Here is a 21,849-nt window from a genome sequence, read left to right as displayed (position 1 = left end):
CCTCATTTGACAAGCTTGATTATTTAAACAAATCCTGTCAGTGCAATGTCAATGACAATGAACACAAAGTCAAAAGAGTGTGAAAGCTCTTTTGTCTGATGTATCATTGTAATTTGCTCCTGCCCCCCTGCTGGACTAGGCACCAAACAGATTCAACACTCAGATGGTGACTGGAAAACCACATGTTCCAAACTTGCTGTTTAAGGACTAAGTTTGGTTGTTTAAATGCAAACAGTGAACCACTCAGGTCCTAGGATAAACCTCCGGCTTCTTCCTTTAGATGTCCCACACAATCAGTTTCCATCTCCCACTTCTAAGCACAACACACCCCTCCCCCAGCCGTAAATTGCCTACACTGCCTTTTCAAAGCCTTTTAGAAAACTACTGACTGTGTTTTTTTTTTATTCATTTCATGTACGTAAGATTAATTCTACCTTTTTTTTTTGCGCAGGCACAGAACACCTACACGCAAACTGCTTCTATTGCATTTCAAACAGGACTCATTAGGTCTAATTAAAACTCTTAAACTGTGGACCTTTGAAAAACTATCTTTGTTTGTATTTGTGTTTGTGCTAGTGTGCATGGACATGTATGCATATAAGCAGCCTCCCTATGACAAAGCTCCAAATTCTTCAATCTCATACAATAATTGCCGGCTACCTGACCACTGAAAAGCGACCGTCACATCCCTGTACTATTTCCTTCCTCAATCACCCAGGAAGCCACACCACCCACTCACAGCATGGGTGCTCATTCCTCCGTTTATCGATCTGGAGTTACTCCTGTCAATCAAACCCCAGCGGCTTGAATGCTCACCCTAGAAAAATAGCTGCCCCAGTCTGCATAACCAAGAGGATTGATTATTTCTAATCCAATTTAGACGTTTAATGTCAGATGCATGGATCGACTTTGAGGTCACCTTCCACTACAGACCAAGTCAGTTACACAAGATTTTCAGACACAGTCTCTGTCAAGTTTTCCAAGTAATATGCCTTTTTTCTAAGCCTCCAACAAGAGAAATCTGAAATCTCACAGATAATGAATAGCTTCAAGAGTACAGCAATTTCAAGCATTGAAAAAATATAAAAACCAACTGGAATACACTGACGATAATAGAATATACAATACAACAGATACAATATCTAGAATATACTGTACATAACACTATAGGTATTTTCATCAAATGAATTGTTGTTTGTACATTGTTCATTGTTGAAATAAGCAGCTCATCACATGATTAAATAAGTCACAACAGTGATGAAATTTGTAATTCTACTCTACATTTTGTAGTATTGTCATTTTTACACAGACCAACTTAAACTGGCTACAATATTTTACATTGTATCCATTGATACAGCTGGATATTTATTCAGACAATTCTGGGTGAAGTACCTTACCCAAGGGTACAGCAGCAGTGCCCCCATGGGTAACTGAACCAGCAACCTTACGGTTACGATCCCTACACCTTACTGCTATGCTACACTGCCATCCATTTCAATATCAGGCGTGTCCTCCGCTACTGTTTGCTGGGTATGAGCATTAGTCTCCACTAATGTTCATACCCAACTGGGTACCAATGTCACAAGGACAACAATCTTCCTCAAGTTTCACCATGCAGGTCAGTGCTCTTCAATGTATATGTTTCAGGTTTATCCTGTTTGTAGTGTATTCCAATATTGTATCTCCCAATGTCTAAACATAACGTCTCATTATATTTTATTTTATTCAGCCACTTCCACAGTCCAAAAAAACTTTGATTTTGTGTCCATGATTTGCACTTTTTAGAGACAGCTTTTAATGATTATGTAACAAGAAGTAAACAAACCGTAATACAGAATCACTCTCATAGAACGCCCACAGGGATTCAATGCAAGCATTGTTGCTCTAGTGCAGATGTGCATTGGGAAAAACAGAAGCATGGAACCAGTAAACCTGTTAACTCTGAGACTCTGTAAATATTTTAGAAACTTCATTTCACTTGCATATACAAGGGATGTTAAATCTCTATTCCCAAGTTCTCAGATCACCAGTGTTTAATTTATGAGTTCAGACTATGTTGCACCTACAGTATGACACTGGAAAACTGGCTAAAGGAGCAGGGCACTGCGCACCAAAATTACACGCTCACAGGATGACCTCAACAAGGTTATGTTTCTTGGAAAAAAAACACTTGTTGCATACATTTCGAAGAGTGCATCTTTGGTGTACATAATAATGTGGGCAAACTTAGTTGTAAGTAGGTGGTCACACTCACTCAATACTTTGTGTGACAGAGCCATTTTCACAGCTGTGTACATACTAACATAAAAAGAATACATCTCATACCTCGCTTTTGTTATACATACCATGTCTTTCGATAGTTTGCCTTGAAATGATACGCAGATGAAGCAAATTAAGGTAATGGATACAGACATGCATGCAAGGCGTACTGTGGCATTCCTTTCTCTCAAGACCTTTAACACTGAACACCTTCCACCTGCCTACTCTTGCACCCGAACAAGATGGCATAAACAATGCATTAGAGGTGCAAGCCGGAGGTGGTACATGGATCATACAAGAAGGATTCAGGTATATGTCATCAGATCAGAGATTTATGGTCACTCTGTATTTGGCACACAGACTTACAGATGCCATTTCACTGGCTTTCACCAGGGCGGGTAGACCCCCCGCCCCCCCTCCCACAGGAGTAAAATCTCATTTTGGGAGAAGTAGCCACCTCCTGGGTGCTTCTGAGGGGTGCCCTCTTAGAAGATATTTGAGATGCAGCATGTTGGGTCTCCCCTTTGACATTTACCATGTTCTACAGCCTGAAAGTAGTGATGACTTTGGCTGCAGACCGCAGGCAGTGAAGGGTAACATTATTAGAGCAGGCCTTGTATAGTTCCCTGTGGGCTGTTTTCTCTACAAAGTTGTGATGAGTTCTCTGAAAGTGAGCACATGTGTTGCATCTCCTATGCAGTTTGTTTTGGGAATGCTGAGGCTCCCGCTTACACTGGCTTAGGATATATATGCACATGTTTGCAGCTCTGGGTGTGTTCTACTCCCACATCCCACAAGTAAGTACAGGTGCCATCTCTCTGCAGTTGTTTCAGTGGACTGTAATGGCAGACGTTTTGGAGGCTTTTTGGTTTTGTTTTGTTGCATCGTCCCTCCTGACTAATTCATGGTGTGTCTTGTCCTCTTGACACGTAGTGGTTAAGTTGTCAGAATGCTCTGCTTTTACTTTACATCAGGGTGGAGATCCAGTCTTGCGGCATGTTGACCGTAATTCACAAACTGCAAGTTAGCCTACTATATAACCATTCACTCAGGATTGCTATCTAACACCTGTACTCCTACGGGTAAGGAGTCTGCAAGCACGCATTATGGAACACAGCCACAATACAGTTGATATGGCAAAGCACACATACTGTAAGCAATGGCATGTTTACATGCACAAAAAAAAGAAAGTGTACTAGAAAGCACCATCAATCACAAAGCCATCAGATTTCAAGTTTCAAATTTACCAGACCAGAAGAGCTCTCTTTTCATTTTATTTTACCTAAAACAATGTTGGTTCCACAGATAATAATCTACAATGGCAACAGTTAATGGCAACTTACAGCCATTATTTATATTTTCAAAAAGCCAGTCACAATTCCTCTCGACATAACAGGACACACAGGTCTCCACATTATTGGCATCAGAGGAGTAATCATCAAGTTTCCTATTAGCAGGCCAACTTGACAGAATTGGTGGGCATTACCATGGAGTAACAATATAACATACACAATATAACAACTATATTCTCCTACTAATGTAATGTTGCAGTTGTGGCCTAGCAGCTGGCTCAAATTTCACATTTACTGATGTTTTAAATATACAGGAAAACACAGACACAGGACAAACCATGCAGAGAAAAAATGTCAAATGATTACAACATACGTTTTAGTTTAAAAAAAAGTATTTATATAATCTTTACATAATTTATTTTTCGTTTACAGAATTACTTCTTTTCCTTAAAAAATTATTTTTCATCACAATTATTTATTTTCCCTTGTAATAAGAACGAATAGACTATTCATTAAGCTACATTATTTATTTGTGTATAAATCTGTATAATTAATGCTTGCCTAAATTGGAATATCTACTTAGAATCTGTGACTGTATTCACTATTGATCTGCAGTGGGTTTATTGTCAGTGCTGGCCATTCCTTTTCCAAATGACTTATGATTGCGTTGGGCAAAGTGTTCTTTCAGCAACTGGAAAAAAATCTCTGCTGTCACTCTCATGGGTGAAAGTGCCAGTATGGGCTATGGATGAGACTTTTGGAAAATAACTTCTACTACTTTTTATTTATTTTTTTATTTTGGTTGGTTGTCAGAGGCAACTTGCCCTTGTGTACGACAACCAGATAAATGGAGTAGGGCTTGAATAGTGCTATGCTCACATTCTGTGGTCTGGGGGTGTTGTTAGCCTTGTCTGACACTGTTGGTCATTCAGCTCGAATGGATACACCTATTTTCTATCGTGCTGGAAGTCACTCTGGTTAACGATGTCTGCTAAATGAATGTAGTGTAATATAATGTAACATAACGGCTATTCTGCAGCCCTCCTTCTGAGTTAACAGCTGTGATTTCACTACACAGCAGAGTCCACATTGATGTGTGTCCACAATTCCATCACCAAAATCTCTCAAAGTAATAATTATCCGTAACAAGAGGTGTGGAATCCCTCCTAGAAAAAGGTATTTGTGAGATACCCAGAATCAATGGACCTGCTGCTAGAAACCTCCCAATGCTCAGTAGAGTAAAAAAATCCACAAAACACTATAAGGTATGTGCAAGTATAGATCACAAAGACTGAACAAACATTACCTGCATTTAAAAAAAAAACTGTGCTTGGTGTTTTCTACTTGAAAAACAAAATTGTCACTAGCAAATATAATACAAATATTTTGCTCCTGGGTTTCCTCAGGTCATGCATGACTGAGGAATGATCTTTGAACGGCTTTTAATTTCAGGATTATATGCTAATTTTCTTCAATTCACCACATTTATGGCCTAAAAGATAAACACTGGTTAGCAAGTTAAATGAATGTGGAAAGAATTTTGTTAGGTCTCATTCCAAGATGAAACCCCCCCAAGGTAGCCATACATGAATATTTATGGAATATATGCATTAAATGAATCCAATCAAAATATTTACTGGAGTATATTCACTTGCTGAGATACTCAAGAGTAAACATACATGTAAAATGCAAATGAAAATGGGCAGTACTATCTGGTGCTGCGTTTTAGTTTTCTTTATTGTAGCTGTGGACTAATTCATGAAAACAGCAGAGAAACAAACATCTGATATTTTATATTGCTTCCTCATTTTAGCGGTCCTCTAACACTCTAAGAATATAGTACTATGTACAGGATGTAGAGGAATGCATACGAATACATAATACTATAGTATGTAAAGGATCCTATAGTATGTATAGGAATACATAATATAACAGGACAGCAAATGTGGACCAATATTCCCAGCCCTGACTCAAGCTGAAGGTTTAGCCTGGTGTTGAAATTAGTCGGCTCAAACCATCTTCATTAAGGTCTTCATATATAAAACACACAGAATACATTATGTGGTTTCTGTTTAAAGGAAAAATCTGGAATGCTGAAATTCAACTTGTTTTCTTTTGGAAAAAAATAAACTGACAGCACAAGTGGTCCGCACTGTCCTGGGCATACACACTTTGATGGTGATCCTACTCTTGTTATCACCATTTGAGGAAAAAAACTGGGAGGTTACTTGAGAGGCCTGAACACCCCAGCTATTTCATTTAGATTATACTGGCAATCTATTACAAAAGTGATTACAGCTGTTGTGAAGAATGTAAGCAATCACAAGATGAAGAAAGGGCAAAGCCAGGCATTTCTCAAAAGCTAGTTTGCAAAACCAAGACACCCCCTCCCCCACCACACACACACACACACACACACACACACACACACACAAATATCATCTGAACATCAGAGTATATCTCCCCAACCACAGTGTACTTTTGGAAGGCCTTGAAAAGCAGCTTAATATGTTAATTTCAAAATGCAAATGTATTCATTTTATTTCGGGTTTCAAATAATCCAATATGAGAGTTTTGCAAACAGCTGACACATGCCCTAGAAAGACATAGGGCCTTTTCACTGTGGGCATAATGACTAAGACAGAGAACGTGCCCAGTGTTCTTGTGTGCTTTTTAGCAGGTTGTTATGAGAACGTAGTTCACTCTGGATTAATAGTGTTTGCTAACACTGTTTATGCAATGTTTGACAATTTATCTGGATACAGTCTTTTGGATATATCTGCTCCATGGAAAGATTCCTTTTTATGTTCAGTGACTGTTGGCAATTCTTCAAAAAAATCTGTCTGAATACATGAGATAATAATTCAAGCTGAGGTATTTGCTACTTCTCATCCACTATGCCTCCGAAGCAATTTCAGAACATTGTGGAACCTTCAGTTATCCTGAACACAAATGTGGATGCTGGAGCCAAGCCCACCTTGACAGTCTGGTCCAGGGATGCGGTGGCTACTCGTGCCTGGGGTCCCATCAGGCCACAGTGGATGTCTGTGATGGGCAGAGAATGCTGCGTCCAGACATGGCGGGGCTCAGGGGCACGAGAGGAGTCCAGCTGCACCACACTGAAACACAAAGAAATCTGTGGGTTTAACGATCACAAGGTCATTCACCACAGGTAATAAACCACACAGGTCATACAGTACATTCAAACAAGTCAGGACCACAGGTCACAGATAAAACAAAATGCTCATAATCACTTGAAAACCTTGAAGACTTTGAGGTTGATTTGTTCTTTGTTCACTCTTCAGGCATACAGCAGTAGACAAGATTGATCTGTCATAAATTATCTGCTATTCTTTGACTGGCCAACAGGATTATAGGTATAACCTTTAGACGAACTTCTTGATATGAAACATAAAAAATAGGAGTTCATAATTCTTCAGTGGTGAGTGGGGGGTTAGAAATTAAAAAACGCCATTTAGTTTCTGCTAAACATAATTTGTGTCTGATTGTGGTGACTGTATTTTTTTGTATTTCTTACAATACAATGTTTCAATAAAATGTTATTGAATATTTACTAGAAATTTACAGTTACAGCCTTAATAACACGAATTTTTTTCAAGCCGGCAAATCACCTTCTCTTAACTGTCCTAAGCTGTAGCATGAAAGAACACACCCCTTAAATTTGATAGCAAAGAACCAGAAGAGATTTGCTCAGTGTAATGCTAATAAATAAAATGCTAAAATACAATGAAAACTTTTGGACATTGTTGCTTGATGACATGGTTGGGATTGAACACAGACCATGCAGTTCAATTTGTGCCCAAGGTGAGTGCTTTAGCGACTGAACTACTCAGCGCTTTCTATAACAAATATTTTTCCTGTACTTTTACATATATGAATGTCAATTCACAAATTCAAACCTAAACCATCCTCCCTAACAAGCAAACTTCACTGGCTAATTAGTTCCAAAACATGAAATAAAAGTGTATCATTGATACTTCATGAGCACTAATATTGTTAACTAATCTAGCTTCATCATTTGACAATACCTAGATGATGGAAAAGCACAAAGTGCCAGAACCAAGTGGTGGAAACCACAGAGTGGTATGGGCACCAATCCTGTCATTTGAGTTTCCATGCACATGTAACACAACATAAACAAATTTAACTGGCTTTTGAATTTAACTGGCTTCTGAATTAATAAGAATGTATCAAGTACACTTACACAGAGACCTATTTTAAGCAGTTTTCTGTAGAAATATAAGTTAAAGTTAAAAAACAAATTGTCTGCATGCCATAAGATAAAAACATACAACTTAGAACACACAGGCATTACTTTTTCAACACAAACAAAAAATTCTCGAGTAACCGCACATACCCTACCAACCATCATTGATTAATGATAGCTTGTATCCATTTGCCACAATCATATAGGTTTACATGGTTTCAACTTACTGCCAACTGTAGGTGAGATGGGGTTAAAAGCAGGTCACTCCAGCTATAAATGACTACCTACTACTTGATGTGTCCAAGCTGTTGGTTACAGTACGTTTGGCAGAAGTAGGCATGTTTATTGAACCAACAGAATAGGGAGTAGCCTGGCACTATACCAAGTAATCCGCCAATAAAAATGATTCTGGAAATAAACACTGAAAATGTCCAGCCAGATAGAGGCATTTTTCCCTTTGTGGGAGGAAGGAAGGAGGACTTGTCTTTCCATTTCCCCACACTATGGTCTTTGCAAGCTACAGATGAAGGAAAATGACAAAACAAGAACACAATACAGCTGATTATCATATGTTACACAGCAAACTTTGCAGGAGGATATTAAAATCTGTGCAGCCTCATCTTGACATTGACAGCAGCTACCGTTGTATCAGTACTCATTACATGGAAATAGCATTGGTCTGTTTGGCTGCCTAGGACCAATATACTAGTATATTTGCGTGCTTTGAACACCCTATAGCCACTTTTACACCGAAACCAAACTTTAAGCCCGAATCTGAATCCTTGATTTTCTCATACTCTGTCTCATTTATACCGAATTCCTTACAATCTTATAATCCCCCAGTTTTAGAAGTGTTGGTTTACACAATTGAATGGAATGGTGAGAGATTCTCTAAAAAGACTCTGAACCTGGAGTCAGCAACAATGCCTACACAGGAGGAGAGCTTTTCTGATGTTCTTCTTGACAGAAATTGTGAGCAATTAGGCAACCAATTACAGACAAATGTGGGTAGGAAAGCAAGGAGGGCACCATGCACAAATAATGGATCTCACAATCTCCCTTCACATGGAGGCTCCAGAGTCATCTACTATTCCCATGTCCAAGAACCCATCAATCTATAGCAAAGGGCAACCCAGGTAATTCCAGAAACACCCACATTCTCAATCCACTGCAAAAGCTGTCTATGGACCCTCATTTAAAAAGGCATGTCCTAACCGTTGCATTTAATAGTAACTGTTAGTGTATGTTTCAATATAGCAATTTGATCTGACAATAAATTTTGACATAACCCCGTCTTCTAATATACATGTTAAACCTAATACTGAATACTAAAACACTGAGTATTGGTCAAACTCGTTAGAACAATGTGTACGTTTGTATTGGGTAATCTGTATATAGCTTCGCACCTGAGTATACTTGGAGACCCTACTGGAGGCTTCAACTGTAATATGTTGATGACAGATGGAGGAGCAATCATACACATGCTGCCCTTAGCATATCATACTCTAAGTAACATCAGAATTGTCAGCCTGTGATCCACAGGTGTATACAGACACAACCACACACATGCACGCATTTTACTATGCTAAAATGTACGTGCATGCAGTCATGTCATTCTCTCTCTCACACACACACACACACCTCTCTTGTAAAGAGCTACTACTCTGCTTGCACATTTTATACCTTATTTAACGTTTACCATTTTATGCAGAGAATATTAAAAGGCTCATGTTGGTTCCAGAACTGCTTTAATTTCTTAGACATATCTACTCAGCTTTCATAATTGAAGTTTTGAGTGTCTTGTGGCTGTGTTCTATAATGAGGACACGTGGCTGTTATGAAACTCTGTGAAAATATGCATCAGCCACCAGGTCCTTGGAAGGGAGGTGTAGTTTTCTAGGGTGAAATTAATTTATTCAGTGTGAAACTTTGTACCTCACCTTTTTAAGAGATACGCTGCTATGTAAGTTAAGTCTGAATACCAAAAACTAAAATCCACAAAGAAGTGCCCAGAAAAATTACTAAACTCTCCCAAATCTGATTTGGCCCCTTACTGCTTTATGTTAACTGTTGAATTTTTTCTGGGTTTCCTTGGAAATTAAAGATAATGTGAGACCAGTCTGCCATTACAGCAGCCCTACCTATATGTTAAACACACTCTCTCTTTAATGTTTTTGGATTCCCCTCTGTATATTCACTAGTCAGTGTAGAAGCGCCATTCACCTGAAAATAAGACTTCCAGGACAGGGTGTATGAGCAGCATTACGCTGAACATAGGACAACAACATCACACTGTGGGCTTCAGAGGCCAATTCTAAATTTTGACATGACAATCAGCTGTTTAAATCCACATGAATCCTTATTTTAACAGGGTTTCTTAAAGACACTTTCCAGGCATAGTGGAAGAAAAACATAAGATGATTGTTGCTGGACTATGCACATCCATCTTCATTACACAATACAATATACTGTCATTCTCTCATTTCAACATAATAGTGATTATTAGCTGTCTAGCTGATAATCACTATTATGTTTCAATTTAACAATTTGTTTTGACAATACATTTTTACATGGTAACCCTCATTCTAATATACATGTTAAACTTAATATCGATTCCTAATTATATATAATATTGAGCATCAGACAAGCTCATTAGAGTACATGAACAATTTGTACTAGACAAGCTGTAGATTTGTACCGGAGTACAATATCAGGCCCTGCTGAAGGCTTCAACTATAATGTATAGGTGACAGATGGATCATATACATCATACAAATAATACACATCCTGTACTTAAAATACAATAATGTAAATAATCTTAGAACTGTCCCCTGCAACTTATAGATTTTCATTATAAAATACAATATATTGTCTTTCTCTCATGTCTACAAATCACTTGTTCAAGCCACACAGTTGTCTAGCTAACATGGGCAGCTAAATCAAAAAGGAGGTAATATACATTGCCTTTGGGGATTTCACACACAACAATGGAACTCCAGGTGTAAAAAATCAGAACAGCAATTTGAAAAATATGCAAATAATCTATTTTGAACCAGACTATTTGGAGAGTCATTACATTAGAGAATATTTGTTTTATAAACTGAGACAAATAATAATGGAAAAACTTTAACATAAAACAATGCAAGACGAGCCAACTTATTATTAATGCTCTCAGTTCTGTAATCAACAAAAACGAACATTAAAAATAACTCATCATACATAAGGACATACATTTTCCATTGCATCACAAATCAATTCAAACGTCTGAACAACCATCTGCTTCATTAAGGGAACCCCACTTTCTCAACTGGTAGCTCTCTGTGGCTACAGTGTCTTATTTATGCCAGGTGCTGGAAGGAGAAGACACTGTGTGATTAGAGAGTGGGATTAAAAACAAGGCAAATCAATGTGAAAACAGGACTCCTACAGTTTGACATTTCAGGCAGGGCCTTACTTTTATTTCTGTAATAATACTGTCAGGGAATTTAGAATCTAGAATTGCACGGGTGAGAGGCTGTGATGCAAACTGCTATGGCAAGAGAATAAAAGATGCACATCTTCTCCCTTCAAAGTGTCACTGAATTTGAGTGATCCTACATTACTTATTCCCATCTTAGGGCAATATTGTGCACTTTCTAGCTTTTCCCCCATATCATAACTCTAGGACACCCTTAAAGAACTGAGCTGGTTCAGTATACTAACAAATTAAAAAACTGAAATGATGGATGAGCCCTTCTTTAACATTCAAGTTATTTTCAAATGCAGCTGACTTGATTTTCAAAACCATGACTGGCCTCTGTTGTCAACCCTGTTCATCTTGTGAAAGGTCATGACAAGCTTGTAAAAATGGGAGCAAACCCAACATCTGTGAGAATACTGGCTAGGTTACAGACAAAGACTACAGAAAATAGGTCAACAAAAACTGTACAGAAGTCTACAGCATACGGTACATAAAGTACATTTAAATGCCATTCCGTTAGAATTACTGTGAAGTCTCCATGGATGTAACGCAATGAAGATGTTGAACTCTTCCATGACTTAGTATTCGCATCAATTATTGCACAACCTCATGTTATTTCTACAACAATCTGGCACAGAAGACACTTCAAATGCAAATGACGGTCTTTGATGTTGGACTCATAACACTGAGACAACTTACTGGCAACACAACATGCTCCACTTATAAAAAAAAGAGTGCATGGGCACACTGCCCATCGAATGCATTTGCTGTGAATGAAATTCACCATGCAGTGGGTCTACTAACGTTTAGGAAGACAGTCTCAAGGTCGCTCAGGACTATAGTGATTACCAATGTTCATCGTGACTTTTTAGAAGTGACTCAAGTAACATTTGGATCTAAACATGCGAACCTTAGAAAACAGACGAAATGGGGGCTACAGTGGTGATCTTAAAGCATTGTGTATGCTAAAGCAACCTGTAAATTTCCGTTCTATCTGTTGGCACTCTGTGTGTTGAGCTGTTCTCAATATCAAGAGCTCACACTGCCACCTAATGGGGAAGAAGAAAAATATTTCTTTCACAGTTTCTGCAAGGCCTCTCGTGGTGGCCCCTATTCAATGCAAGGCACTTTGAAAGCCTTTGACTTTGAAATATAAGAGGTAAAAAACATCTTAAAACAGATTAGCAGCTGACTCAAATTAATGTGGTAATGTGATTAAAAAAAACTGATTAAAGACCAATTTTGAATACCTTTCATATGAGCAAAAAATAATTAAATCGCTTAGTGACGTACACAAATGTAATGCTACTACATGAGATGCAATCGAGCAGAATGGCAATCAGCAGCAAAAACGTGATTCCTGTTTAAATTCATAGACTTCAAGATAATCAGCTGAGTTTATACTCTCCTCTATTTCAAGTGCATAAGCCTCCACAAGAGATCTTGAGATGATCATGACTGTGAAATATTTTCATGGGTTACTTGGTGTGTATGCTTTAAGAGATAAAAATGACAAACACTGTTTTCAAAGACATGAACAGGTGTTGCAGCTACACTGTACAAGTAAGCAAAGATCTATACTTTTTTAAACTGAGACAAGCAAGACAAGGTTGGGTATGTATTACATAATATTGCTAATGACTTACGATTCAAAACTGCTTTAATATGTTGTGTTGCAAAGTGAGATGTATGTTTGTTTGCATCATCAAGTTTAGAATTAAACACAAATTGAACAGCAATAACGTTAAAACATTTATGTACTTTTAAACCCTCTAAGAGACAGTCAGTCATACTGCAGTTCACACCTATTGACTGGTGTGCTCAAAGGTAATATAGACAGTGTACTTTTTAATACCCACACTCGTCCTGCTCTGTGCCATTTATTGCACAACAAATCCTTCCAGTGAGCACTTTAAGTGGTACTTTTGACATTATGTTTAAATTTACTGGAAATGGATAAAGTAGCACTTATTGAAAGACTATTAGATTTCCTATACTTTATCTGTCATCACACTGATGTAACGATTAAACTGTTATTCAAATGCTTTTGCATCCTTTCCATCTTGCATGTTATCAGCATGTAACACAATGGATTTGAAATGGCTGCATCCTGCAGATAAGCTTGCAAGGTCTCCTTGCTGGAGTGGGCGATTCACTTTCTAGAGGTTTCAAATGAGGCACTTTGCAAGCTAACGCAGGTGTTTTCGGAGACGTTCGTTTGATGCTATGTGTTTTGAGTGACAGGAGAGTTAAGCTTTGCGATCCCCAGTGACTGACTGTATGCCACCAGTGATTCAGTGATTTCAATCTGTGTTTTGCAAAGGAGAGCAACATCATTTGATTCGTTCATGTGAGTCACTCACTGACAGCATGCAATAGCTCCATCTATAATGGGGTTAATGAACCCTTACTTTACCAGTACTTCTCCCCTCAGATGCCCTCTTTAAGGCAGCAGTAAGTGTTAACGCAGACATAAAGAATGATCAAAGTATGGAGAGACACCTGACAGCAAAGGACACAAAACAGAAGAAAGGCTGGCCTTTTAGAATATAATACAAATAACTAAAAGAAGAGAATTGGGTACCAAAATGAATTTTTAATGAAATGCTCATACTCAGTAGACCATTTTATTGCTTCTCCACTCTATGATCAAAACAGAGAAATTTTTAGCTTCAACCAATTTCTTTCAAGATTAAAAGATTAGAAGTCCGCTTTTACATATTGTGATCCTTAAGGGCTGTAATTTAAATTACAATTAGGTGTGTGTCTCCATTTTAAAACAGTTCAGAGCAAGTAGCTGAATTTATTTCACGTCCACTGAAGTAGGCGAGCACAAAATTGGATAAAGATGCACAAAGCATGAAGATGTACCAATGTCACCATTACAAAAGAGCCCGGTTCAGAAGCTTGTGCTGAAATGTCACCTGCCACTTCAGAGTCTGGTATTTCCAGAGATTAGATTAATATACCATTTAGATACACCACTGTAGACCACTCCAATTTAAGTAGGTGGCTCCAAAACTAAAACACCCCTCAGACTGCAGGTCAAGTTAAGATAGCGTTGTATCCTCTATGGCTCAGACTTGCTGCTTAAAGGCAGCCGATGTCAGATAAGGACAAGCACTATAGTGGGGGCTCTGGACACTATGTGCCAAAAAGTGCTCAGCATGAGAGAGAAGGTTACCTGGCTAGATTCCAGACGAGCACCAAGTTGTCTTTGCCACCAGAAATGAAGTGGCTGCTATCGTCTGTGAAGCGCAGGCAGGTCAGGTCCTGGTAGTGGCGACTCAAGATAGCCAGCAAGTTTCCTGTGGACACCTGAAAGCCACCAAACTGATCACTACAATACACAGCAAACCATTTACTTACTATTGTTTTTCTCATCGATGTCAAACTGAAGAAAACATGACTAATGTTATTTGTGCATCGGTGCAAAATAAATAGGTGAGGAAGAAGTTAAAGACCAGCTGAGATTAAGCAATACAATAGCAAACCATAGGTAAAAAAATGATTTATAATGTAGGTAACAGGTGCTTAAAGGAGAAGACCATATGAGACAGTATGTGGTGTGTTTCTTGTTTCACGCAGGTTTGCAGACACTCCTCACCTCCCACACATAAATTGCTTCAGCAATCCCTGCTAGCAGGAATAGCCCATTGGGAGAAGCAGCCAGGCAGGTAACTATCCCAGGACACACGATTTTCTGCTGCAGCTGGTCCTGATAAGAAAACAGGAAAATATGCAGCACAACACCTCATCAATAATAGGAACAGAACTGCATGCGAACAGATGGCTTAGTACAACAGTTAGGAATACTGTTTGTGGACATGCAGTAAAGTATAGTGAAGCCAAGGGCTAGGAAATTGCTGATTTATTCACATCATTCCATTCTTCTAGCTCTGGTTAATTTAAAAATAAATGTATAACACTATATACACTATGTATATAACACTACAACTCCAGTGACCTCAATTTAATGTCCATAAGCATTAAGCTACGAAACTAAAATATAACCTAAGTGGGCTGCCTGCTGAAATAACAGAAGGATTCAGAAGTCAATAATGTAAAAGATTACCGAAGTTCCTTTCATTCAGGGGCAATATCTATTAAATAAAAGCACAGCAGTAAATCAAATATCTGAGTGAGAGCTATCAGCAGAGAACTGCACCTTTGGCAAATTACATGTAATGAAACCCACCCCTTTCCAACTATAAAAACAAGGAAACCATGCATGAAACTATATAAACGTATTAAAATCATAATAGCTTACAATAAAAACAAGGAAAAATGTCTTGTGGATCTACCGAAATATTCATGCCAACACGTCAATCTTACATTTTCAACTGGAATCAAAATTCAGAGTTAATTAAAGTCCATTCAAGTTAGGTAGCACCTGTTTGTAACCAGACCCAGTGACGATCATGCGGCTGACTGCCTGATAATTGTGAGAGAGGTTACAGTGTTCAGTGTTTACAGTTTACAGTAAATGATGAAATTGGACCTCAAGATTGCATAAAGGGAATGGCTAAATATGATTATACTACATATGACATAAATTTATATATATATATATATATATATATATATATATATATATATATATATATATATATATATATATATATATATATATACACACACACACACACACCTATTTAAGGTTGAATATCTTCAAATACGTATTACAATGGATACCTAGTTGAGCTTATTACTTTACAATCACATCAACTTTATACAGCAGGGGTGGCCAGGTTTCAGACCTTCAGAACTTCATGTTTGTTTCCTAAAAGGGAATGTGGAGTGACAAAAACAGCATATATTTCAAAGCGGATTACTGCTATTATTAAAAGGGTTATTGTTTGGTGTTGTGAAATTCATTAAACGGCACTACCACAACCACTTATCCCTGTTCTTTCACTTGAAGCGTACAGCCACTGCAACTCTGAAGGATGCAGAGAAGAACTGCCATCACCTCCCCCTTTTTGGTAAGTGTAGGGAAAAAAAAACAGTCCACTAATACAGCTGGATATGTGGCTTGATAATACATTTTAGACAGCTGTATCAAGCATTATTACACTAATTCTTAATTATGATTTTGAAAATATTCTACCACTATTCACCGCTATCCCTGATCATAACTCTAACTGGCCACCTTTGTTAAAGGGTTCATGCATATGACTTGGTGACATTTTTCAAGTGAAGACACAAAATTCTGTCCCAGATCTTTGGTTTACCGGTCAACGACGCTAACCTTGTCCAACTAACACTGTGCTACCTAGCCTGCACAATACAACCCGACATTGTTACTCGAGCTCTGGTGTTATTTCGCCCTTTTAATAGAGACACACTGGTAAGAAGATAAACCCCTTTAGAATAGCCCAGGAACGACAATAGCTGACTATTTATCTGGGAAGTTAGTTTTCTATGGAGGTCTCCATCACAGCAGGTTAACTAACTAGTTGTCAAACAAGCCAAGCTGACAAGTGGGTAGCTCGCTAGCTAATGTTATGTGTAATGCACGCTAACTGATTAGCGAGCTAATGTTAACATAGTTACCTTTCGTTGTATCTCCCACACATTGATGAAGTTCTTGCCAAGCTGGGCTCCGAGAATATATTCACTGTTCAGGACAGTGAGGGACCTCGACGAAGTGTTACCCCCTCGATAAGATAAGAGATTGGTGCCAGAATGAAGCTCAAACACGGCACAGTTCCACAGCTGTCCCGCCGAATCAGCGCACACCACTACTTCCATGGGCGCCGACATCTTGGTTGTGGACTCAATAATAATAAAAAAAGCACAGTTGGTTTGAACAAGGGGATTCGCAATGCATCGCGGTGCATTCTGGGTTAAATTGTAGTTCGGGGACCTGTGAAAGTCAATTAATTTTATCTAACAGTTTCTTATGATAAGTATGCCGATTATGGTGTTTTAATATAGATTATTTAAAGATACAAACATGATCTCTCGTGTATGTGAAAAGAAACCGTACACTGTGTTTTATCCTAACGCGGGTCTATTGGTCATCGTCATTTCCAATACCGCTGCAGCTCTCTCTCTTTCAGTAACGTAATATTCCTTTACTGTCGATTAGCAATACTTTTGGTAAAATTTATCAACGAAACATATATTTCGGTCCCTGTTGGCGCGCCGTAGGCAGACACCGCCCCCTTTATTTCAGGCGGTCTGCCTCTGTCTTTCACGAACGACAGCGCGGGTAGCACTCACAGCAGCAGGTGGTGACAGAGAGGGGGAGCGGTAGCCATAGCAGGTAGACCAGTATTTTTAGTGATCCCAAATAATAATAAAAAAAAAGCTTTAATTGAGAAATAATTTAGATATAAAACAAATCTATACTTTATGATAGTGCAATTATTTTAAGAATGCATACCTTAAAAGTGTTTACATTGCATTACATTATTATCATTTGGTGGACGCCCTTATTCAGAGCGATTTACACAATCCATTTGTGTCAATCCAAGTGTCATCAAAGGTTACACAGAGAGGACACCACCAACCAGGGGCGTTTCTAGCTATTGAAAAGATCAGATGAAAAGGCAAATGTGTGCCTAGATTGATATGAAGTGTAAAGCAAGACTTAAGCAGCTTAAGGGCTCTATCATTCCAAATATAACGCTAACACATACAGTACTACATACAAGCAGGTAAACCTCCATATGTCCCATTACTTAAAACTCTGAAATATACTTGCACATGCAGTGGTTCAGCTGTTATGACCGAAACGGTAGGCTTGTTCGGCCACACAGGGGCAAAGACAGACTAGGATGCGATGCATCCCGAAGAAGCTGAATGCAGTAGTATAGGGCCGGGCAATCCACTGAAGATAAGAGCGAGCCCCTCACCACTCGGTCGGCCAGTAGGGTTTTAAAGCAGATGCGAACTATCACTAGTAGCCATTGAATGGAGATCAGGAAAGTGAGGCACGGGGGGAATTTGGGGATATACTGGAACACTCGAGCAGCAGCATTCTGTATGTCATTTCTGTATATATTAAGTAAATACTGACCTGCTTATGAGTTTGAGGGACATTGAGGTTTGGGGGACACTTCAAAAAGCCTGCTCCATTGGGAGCAGGTTTTTATCTGATTAGTCAAATTTTGATTCATACTTACAAATGTTTCAAGTCCATGCATCCTACAAATCGACATGAACATTGTGTAAAATCAGTCCATTCATAGAGAAATACTTGCAAAACATGTACCAAGGTACAAGAACTTTCTAAAGTCACAGTCTTGGTCCTAGAGAGAAGCTGTTGTCCATCTAATTAAAATGTATGTATTCATGTTAACTGGATTTATTTTTAAAGTTGTTATAACTATGACCCACCTCCAGATACTGTGTGATGCTTTGAACTTTAATGGACACATTTTTAAAGGAATGCATATGCTATATGTACAAATGTAAAAATAGTTCAAAATCCAGTATTTATGGGATATTTGTTATAAAAAATGCCATAACTATGAAAATGATGACATAGCTATGTAAGATTTTGGTCCAAATCCCTAAACCAGCCCACTCAATGTAGCATAAGAGAGCACAGATCCTCTCACTTAAGGTATGCAAATACCTGTATTCACTCATCTAGATGGCCTTATTGTAACCACAGTTCTGCTCACAGACTTCAATTGTCACTTTGGGCGCAGCTAGCTGTTGCGGCAATTGATACTTCTAAAGAAACCGGTGATGGGTGATTGAGAACTGTTCTTGCTAGGGAAGATAATCTAATTACCAGACCTCTTGTATTTCACCACATGTACTCTCACTCTCAAATTGATGGTTATTTAATTATTGTCTATCCTGATCAAAGCTCTGTATCAGTATAGAGAATGCTTTCAGTGAACCCTCATGGTTCATTTTGACTCTGATGAACCCAGAGTGCGTTGGACGTATTTCTGTCAACTGCTGATCCTGTAAATAAAGAAGTCTTTTCCACAAAGATCAGAATTGCGCCTTGTTTTTCCTTACAGCAAGATCCCAAAATATGGCTAACATGTGTTGATGTACCATATATCAAAATTAAAACTACGGTAATGTGCATCATGACCTTGAGAACAAGCAATGGACATATTTTTCCATAGTTGATGCATGTTCTACTGCCCATTCTAACTTTTCTGTAATCTCCTTGCTCGGTGACCTAGCATATTGGGTTGGCATATTTTAATTTTAGTAGCATGGATGATACTTGCCCCAATCCCGATGTAAAACTAAATATTGCTCAACAGCTTTCAGTTCATAGAGGTTTATAAAACTGACAAGGAGCTCAGCTGAGGACAATTCCCATTACTCCAGGGGCTGCAAAAGAAAATAAAGCAGATGGCCATACCACAGTTATCATATAAAACCTCAAATGAGAATATATGCACACATTTGTGCAAAAGCTTTCAGCATGTCATTTGGAATATGTTGCCTGTCAGTGGCAGATTACAAGCTATTTTTTTTTTTGCAAGTCAGGCCTCAAAAGACAACAAATAACACAGCCACCCCTGCACAGCATTGTGGTCTAATTATCTGTAATCACAATTCCAACATAACATTGCAGCTGCCTTTTCTGGCATATCTGTTAAATTGCGTCCAGTCCTAAATTACACATCCATTTATCCTTATAGATACTGAATGTTATATTTCAGTATAATCTCAGATGCTTAGATATTATGGTAAATAATCAGCATGCATCCTTGTGCTTTAAGTGCTGGGCTCTGAGCCTGCCCAGGAGTTGTGGTTAGTTATCCCAGATTTGGCTTTGTGCTTTGGTCATTGTCACACGGAAATTCTTCCCCATATTCATCTTCTTTTACAGGGGGTATCTGGATTTTCTCTAAAATCTTTCTCTAAAATCTCTAAACAATTCTTTTTGACCTCTATAATCACCTGAGCCCTGGTCCCTGCTGAAAAGAAACAGACACATACAGTAATATGATGTTACCACCACCAATGACAACAGGGACAGTAGGCATTGTGTTCTTAGGCTGATGGGCTTTGTTGGCTTTGCGCTGCACATATCGTTTGGATTTAAGGCCAAAAAGTTCGACCTTACTTTCATCAGATCACAAGACATTTTTCTACATGGCAGCAGGAGTTCTAGAGTGCTTGCATAATTCATAGTAGACTGGATGTTCTTCTTTGTGATAGGTGGCTTCCATCTTGCTGCTGTGGAAGTGGAAAATTGTTGACCTTAAATTACTCTGTGTGACTATGTTTTGTTTTTCAGTGAGTTTCTATTATCTATCAGCTCATTACCACCCGTCTAGCAGGTGCAGATGAGTTGGCAGAGCGCCTGGGTTTTCAGCCTGCTTTTGAAGTTCTGTACTATAGACAAGTCTCTCTGATGATTGGACTGTTGTAACTGTATCAATGATGATGCAAATTACTATTGGATGATGTTTAACGCTTCTGTTTTGATTAGCTCACAGACATTGTTACACGTGACTTTAGGCTGTATGGGGGGTTTCTCCCTCAGTGGCAGACTTCTGCATACTGTACCTTTTGTATGTGATTTAATGCACTAGTTTCCAAGTGCACTTGTAAAAAATGACTTCACTGCATTAACCTCCTAAACTGACTGGAGGGTGATTTTCCCCCACACTGCCCTACCCCACAAGCTCAGAATTGTGAAGAACACATGAAATTGTTGGTATGCGCATATGGTGGACAGTCCTTGCCATGAAGTTCTGCAGGTCTTTTAATATTGCCATTGGCATCTTGGTGGCCTCCCTGATGAGTTTCCTCCTCGCATGGTCATCCATCATGGAGGGATGACTTGATCTAGGCATGGTCCTGGTGGTGCCATATTTAATCAATATCTTGATTATGGTTTTTACTGTGTTCCATGATATATTTAAGGCCTTTGATGTCTTTCTATAACACTCTCCTGATCTGTACCTTTCAGAAGTTCAGTGCTGGAGATGTTTTGGTAGCTTGTTAGAGTTTTTTCCTTACAGTGGCATGCTCTAAGAAACAAGGCTGAGAAACAGGAGCAGCTGATTTTACACTGAGCTAATCAGAATCACTTCAGGTGAAGTGATTTAGCTTTGGGCAAGATTTGGATGGTGAATGGTTAGGGCTGAGCACAATTACAACTGTCATTATAAGGGGTATGTTTTAGTTCTTCTGTTTAAAATTAATATTCAGAAATGTGTTGCCCTTTCTTGCTAATTTGATGTTGTGGGTTACCATGTCTAAATGACAAAAGCCTGTGAATTAATGGGTTTTCATTTAAGGCCTCAAAGCAATAAAAACAAGAAATCTTCAAAGGGTGTGTAGACTGTCTAGATCCACTGTATATAGTATGCATTTTTATAACAAATAATAATAATATTTTTTACAGTTGTTTCATCTGTTTCTACCCTTTTTAGATTAATTTAACATTTCAAAAATGTATGGTTCTGGAATAAAATTAAAGAACACATTTGTGAGATGATGGAGAAAGAATCCATTTTAACTAAGACATTGTAAACTACAAATACAAAATATATCAAATGTATGCATGGTTGTTTTTTTTTTAAACACAGTGCACGTGTCATTCAGTTGCATAGAAAGAAATCTACATTTATGCACACAACAGGAAGTTTGTACTGGCTGGTAGAAAATTG

The 21,849-nt window shown here is 38.4% G+C and overlaps 1 protein-coding gene across 1 annotated transcript in view; it reads right to left on the bottom strand.

The window, feature by feature from the left end:
* Nucleotides 1-17,031, bottom strand: part of wdr18 (WD repeat domain 18) — a 50,534-nt gene extending 33,503 nt beyond the window's left edge. Inside the window, exons 1-4 of the mRNA XM_036522281.1 lie at nt 16,796-17,031; nt 14,847-14,957; nt 14,424-14,557; nt 6,529-6,670 (exon numbers count right to left, since the gene is read on the bottom strand). Of these exons, the coding sequence (XP_036378174.1) occupies nt 6,529-6,670; nt 14,424-14,557; nt 14,847-14,957; nt 16,796-17,005 (597 nt within the window). The 5' untranslated portion in view covers nt 17,006-17,031. The remainder of the gene's footprint in view (nt 1-6,528; nt 6,671-14,423; nt 14,558-14,846; nt 14,958-16,795) is intronic.
* Nucleotides 17,032-21,849: the final 4,818 nt, after the last annotated feature.

The sequence above is a fragment of the Megalops cyprinoides genome, chromosome 2, assembly GCF_013368585.1.
Source record: "Megalops cyprinoides isolate fMegCyp1 chromosome 2, fMegCyp1.pri, whole genome shotgun sequence".
Lineage (NCBI taxonomy): Eukaryota > Metazoa > Chordata > Actinopteri > Elopiformes > Megalopidae > Megalops > Megalops cyprinoides.
This window is presented reverse-complemented; position numbering and strand designations above follow the sequence as displayed.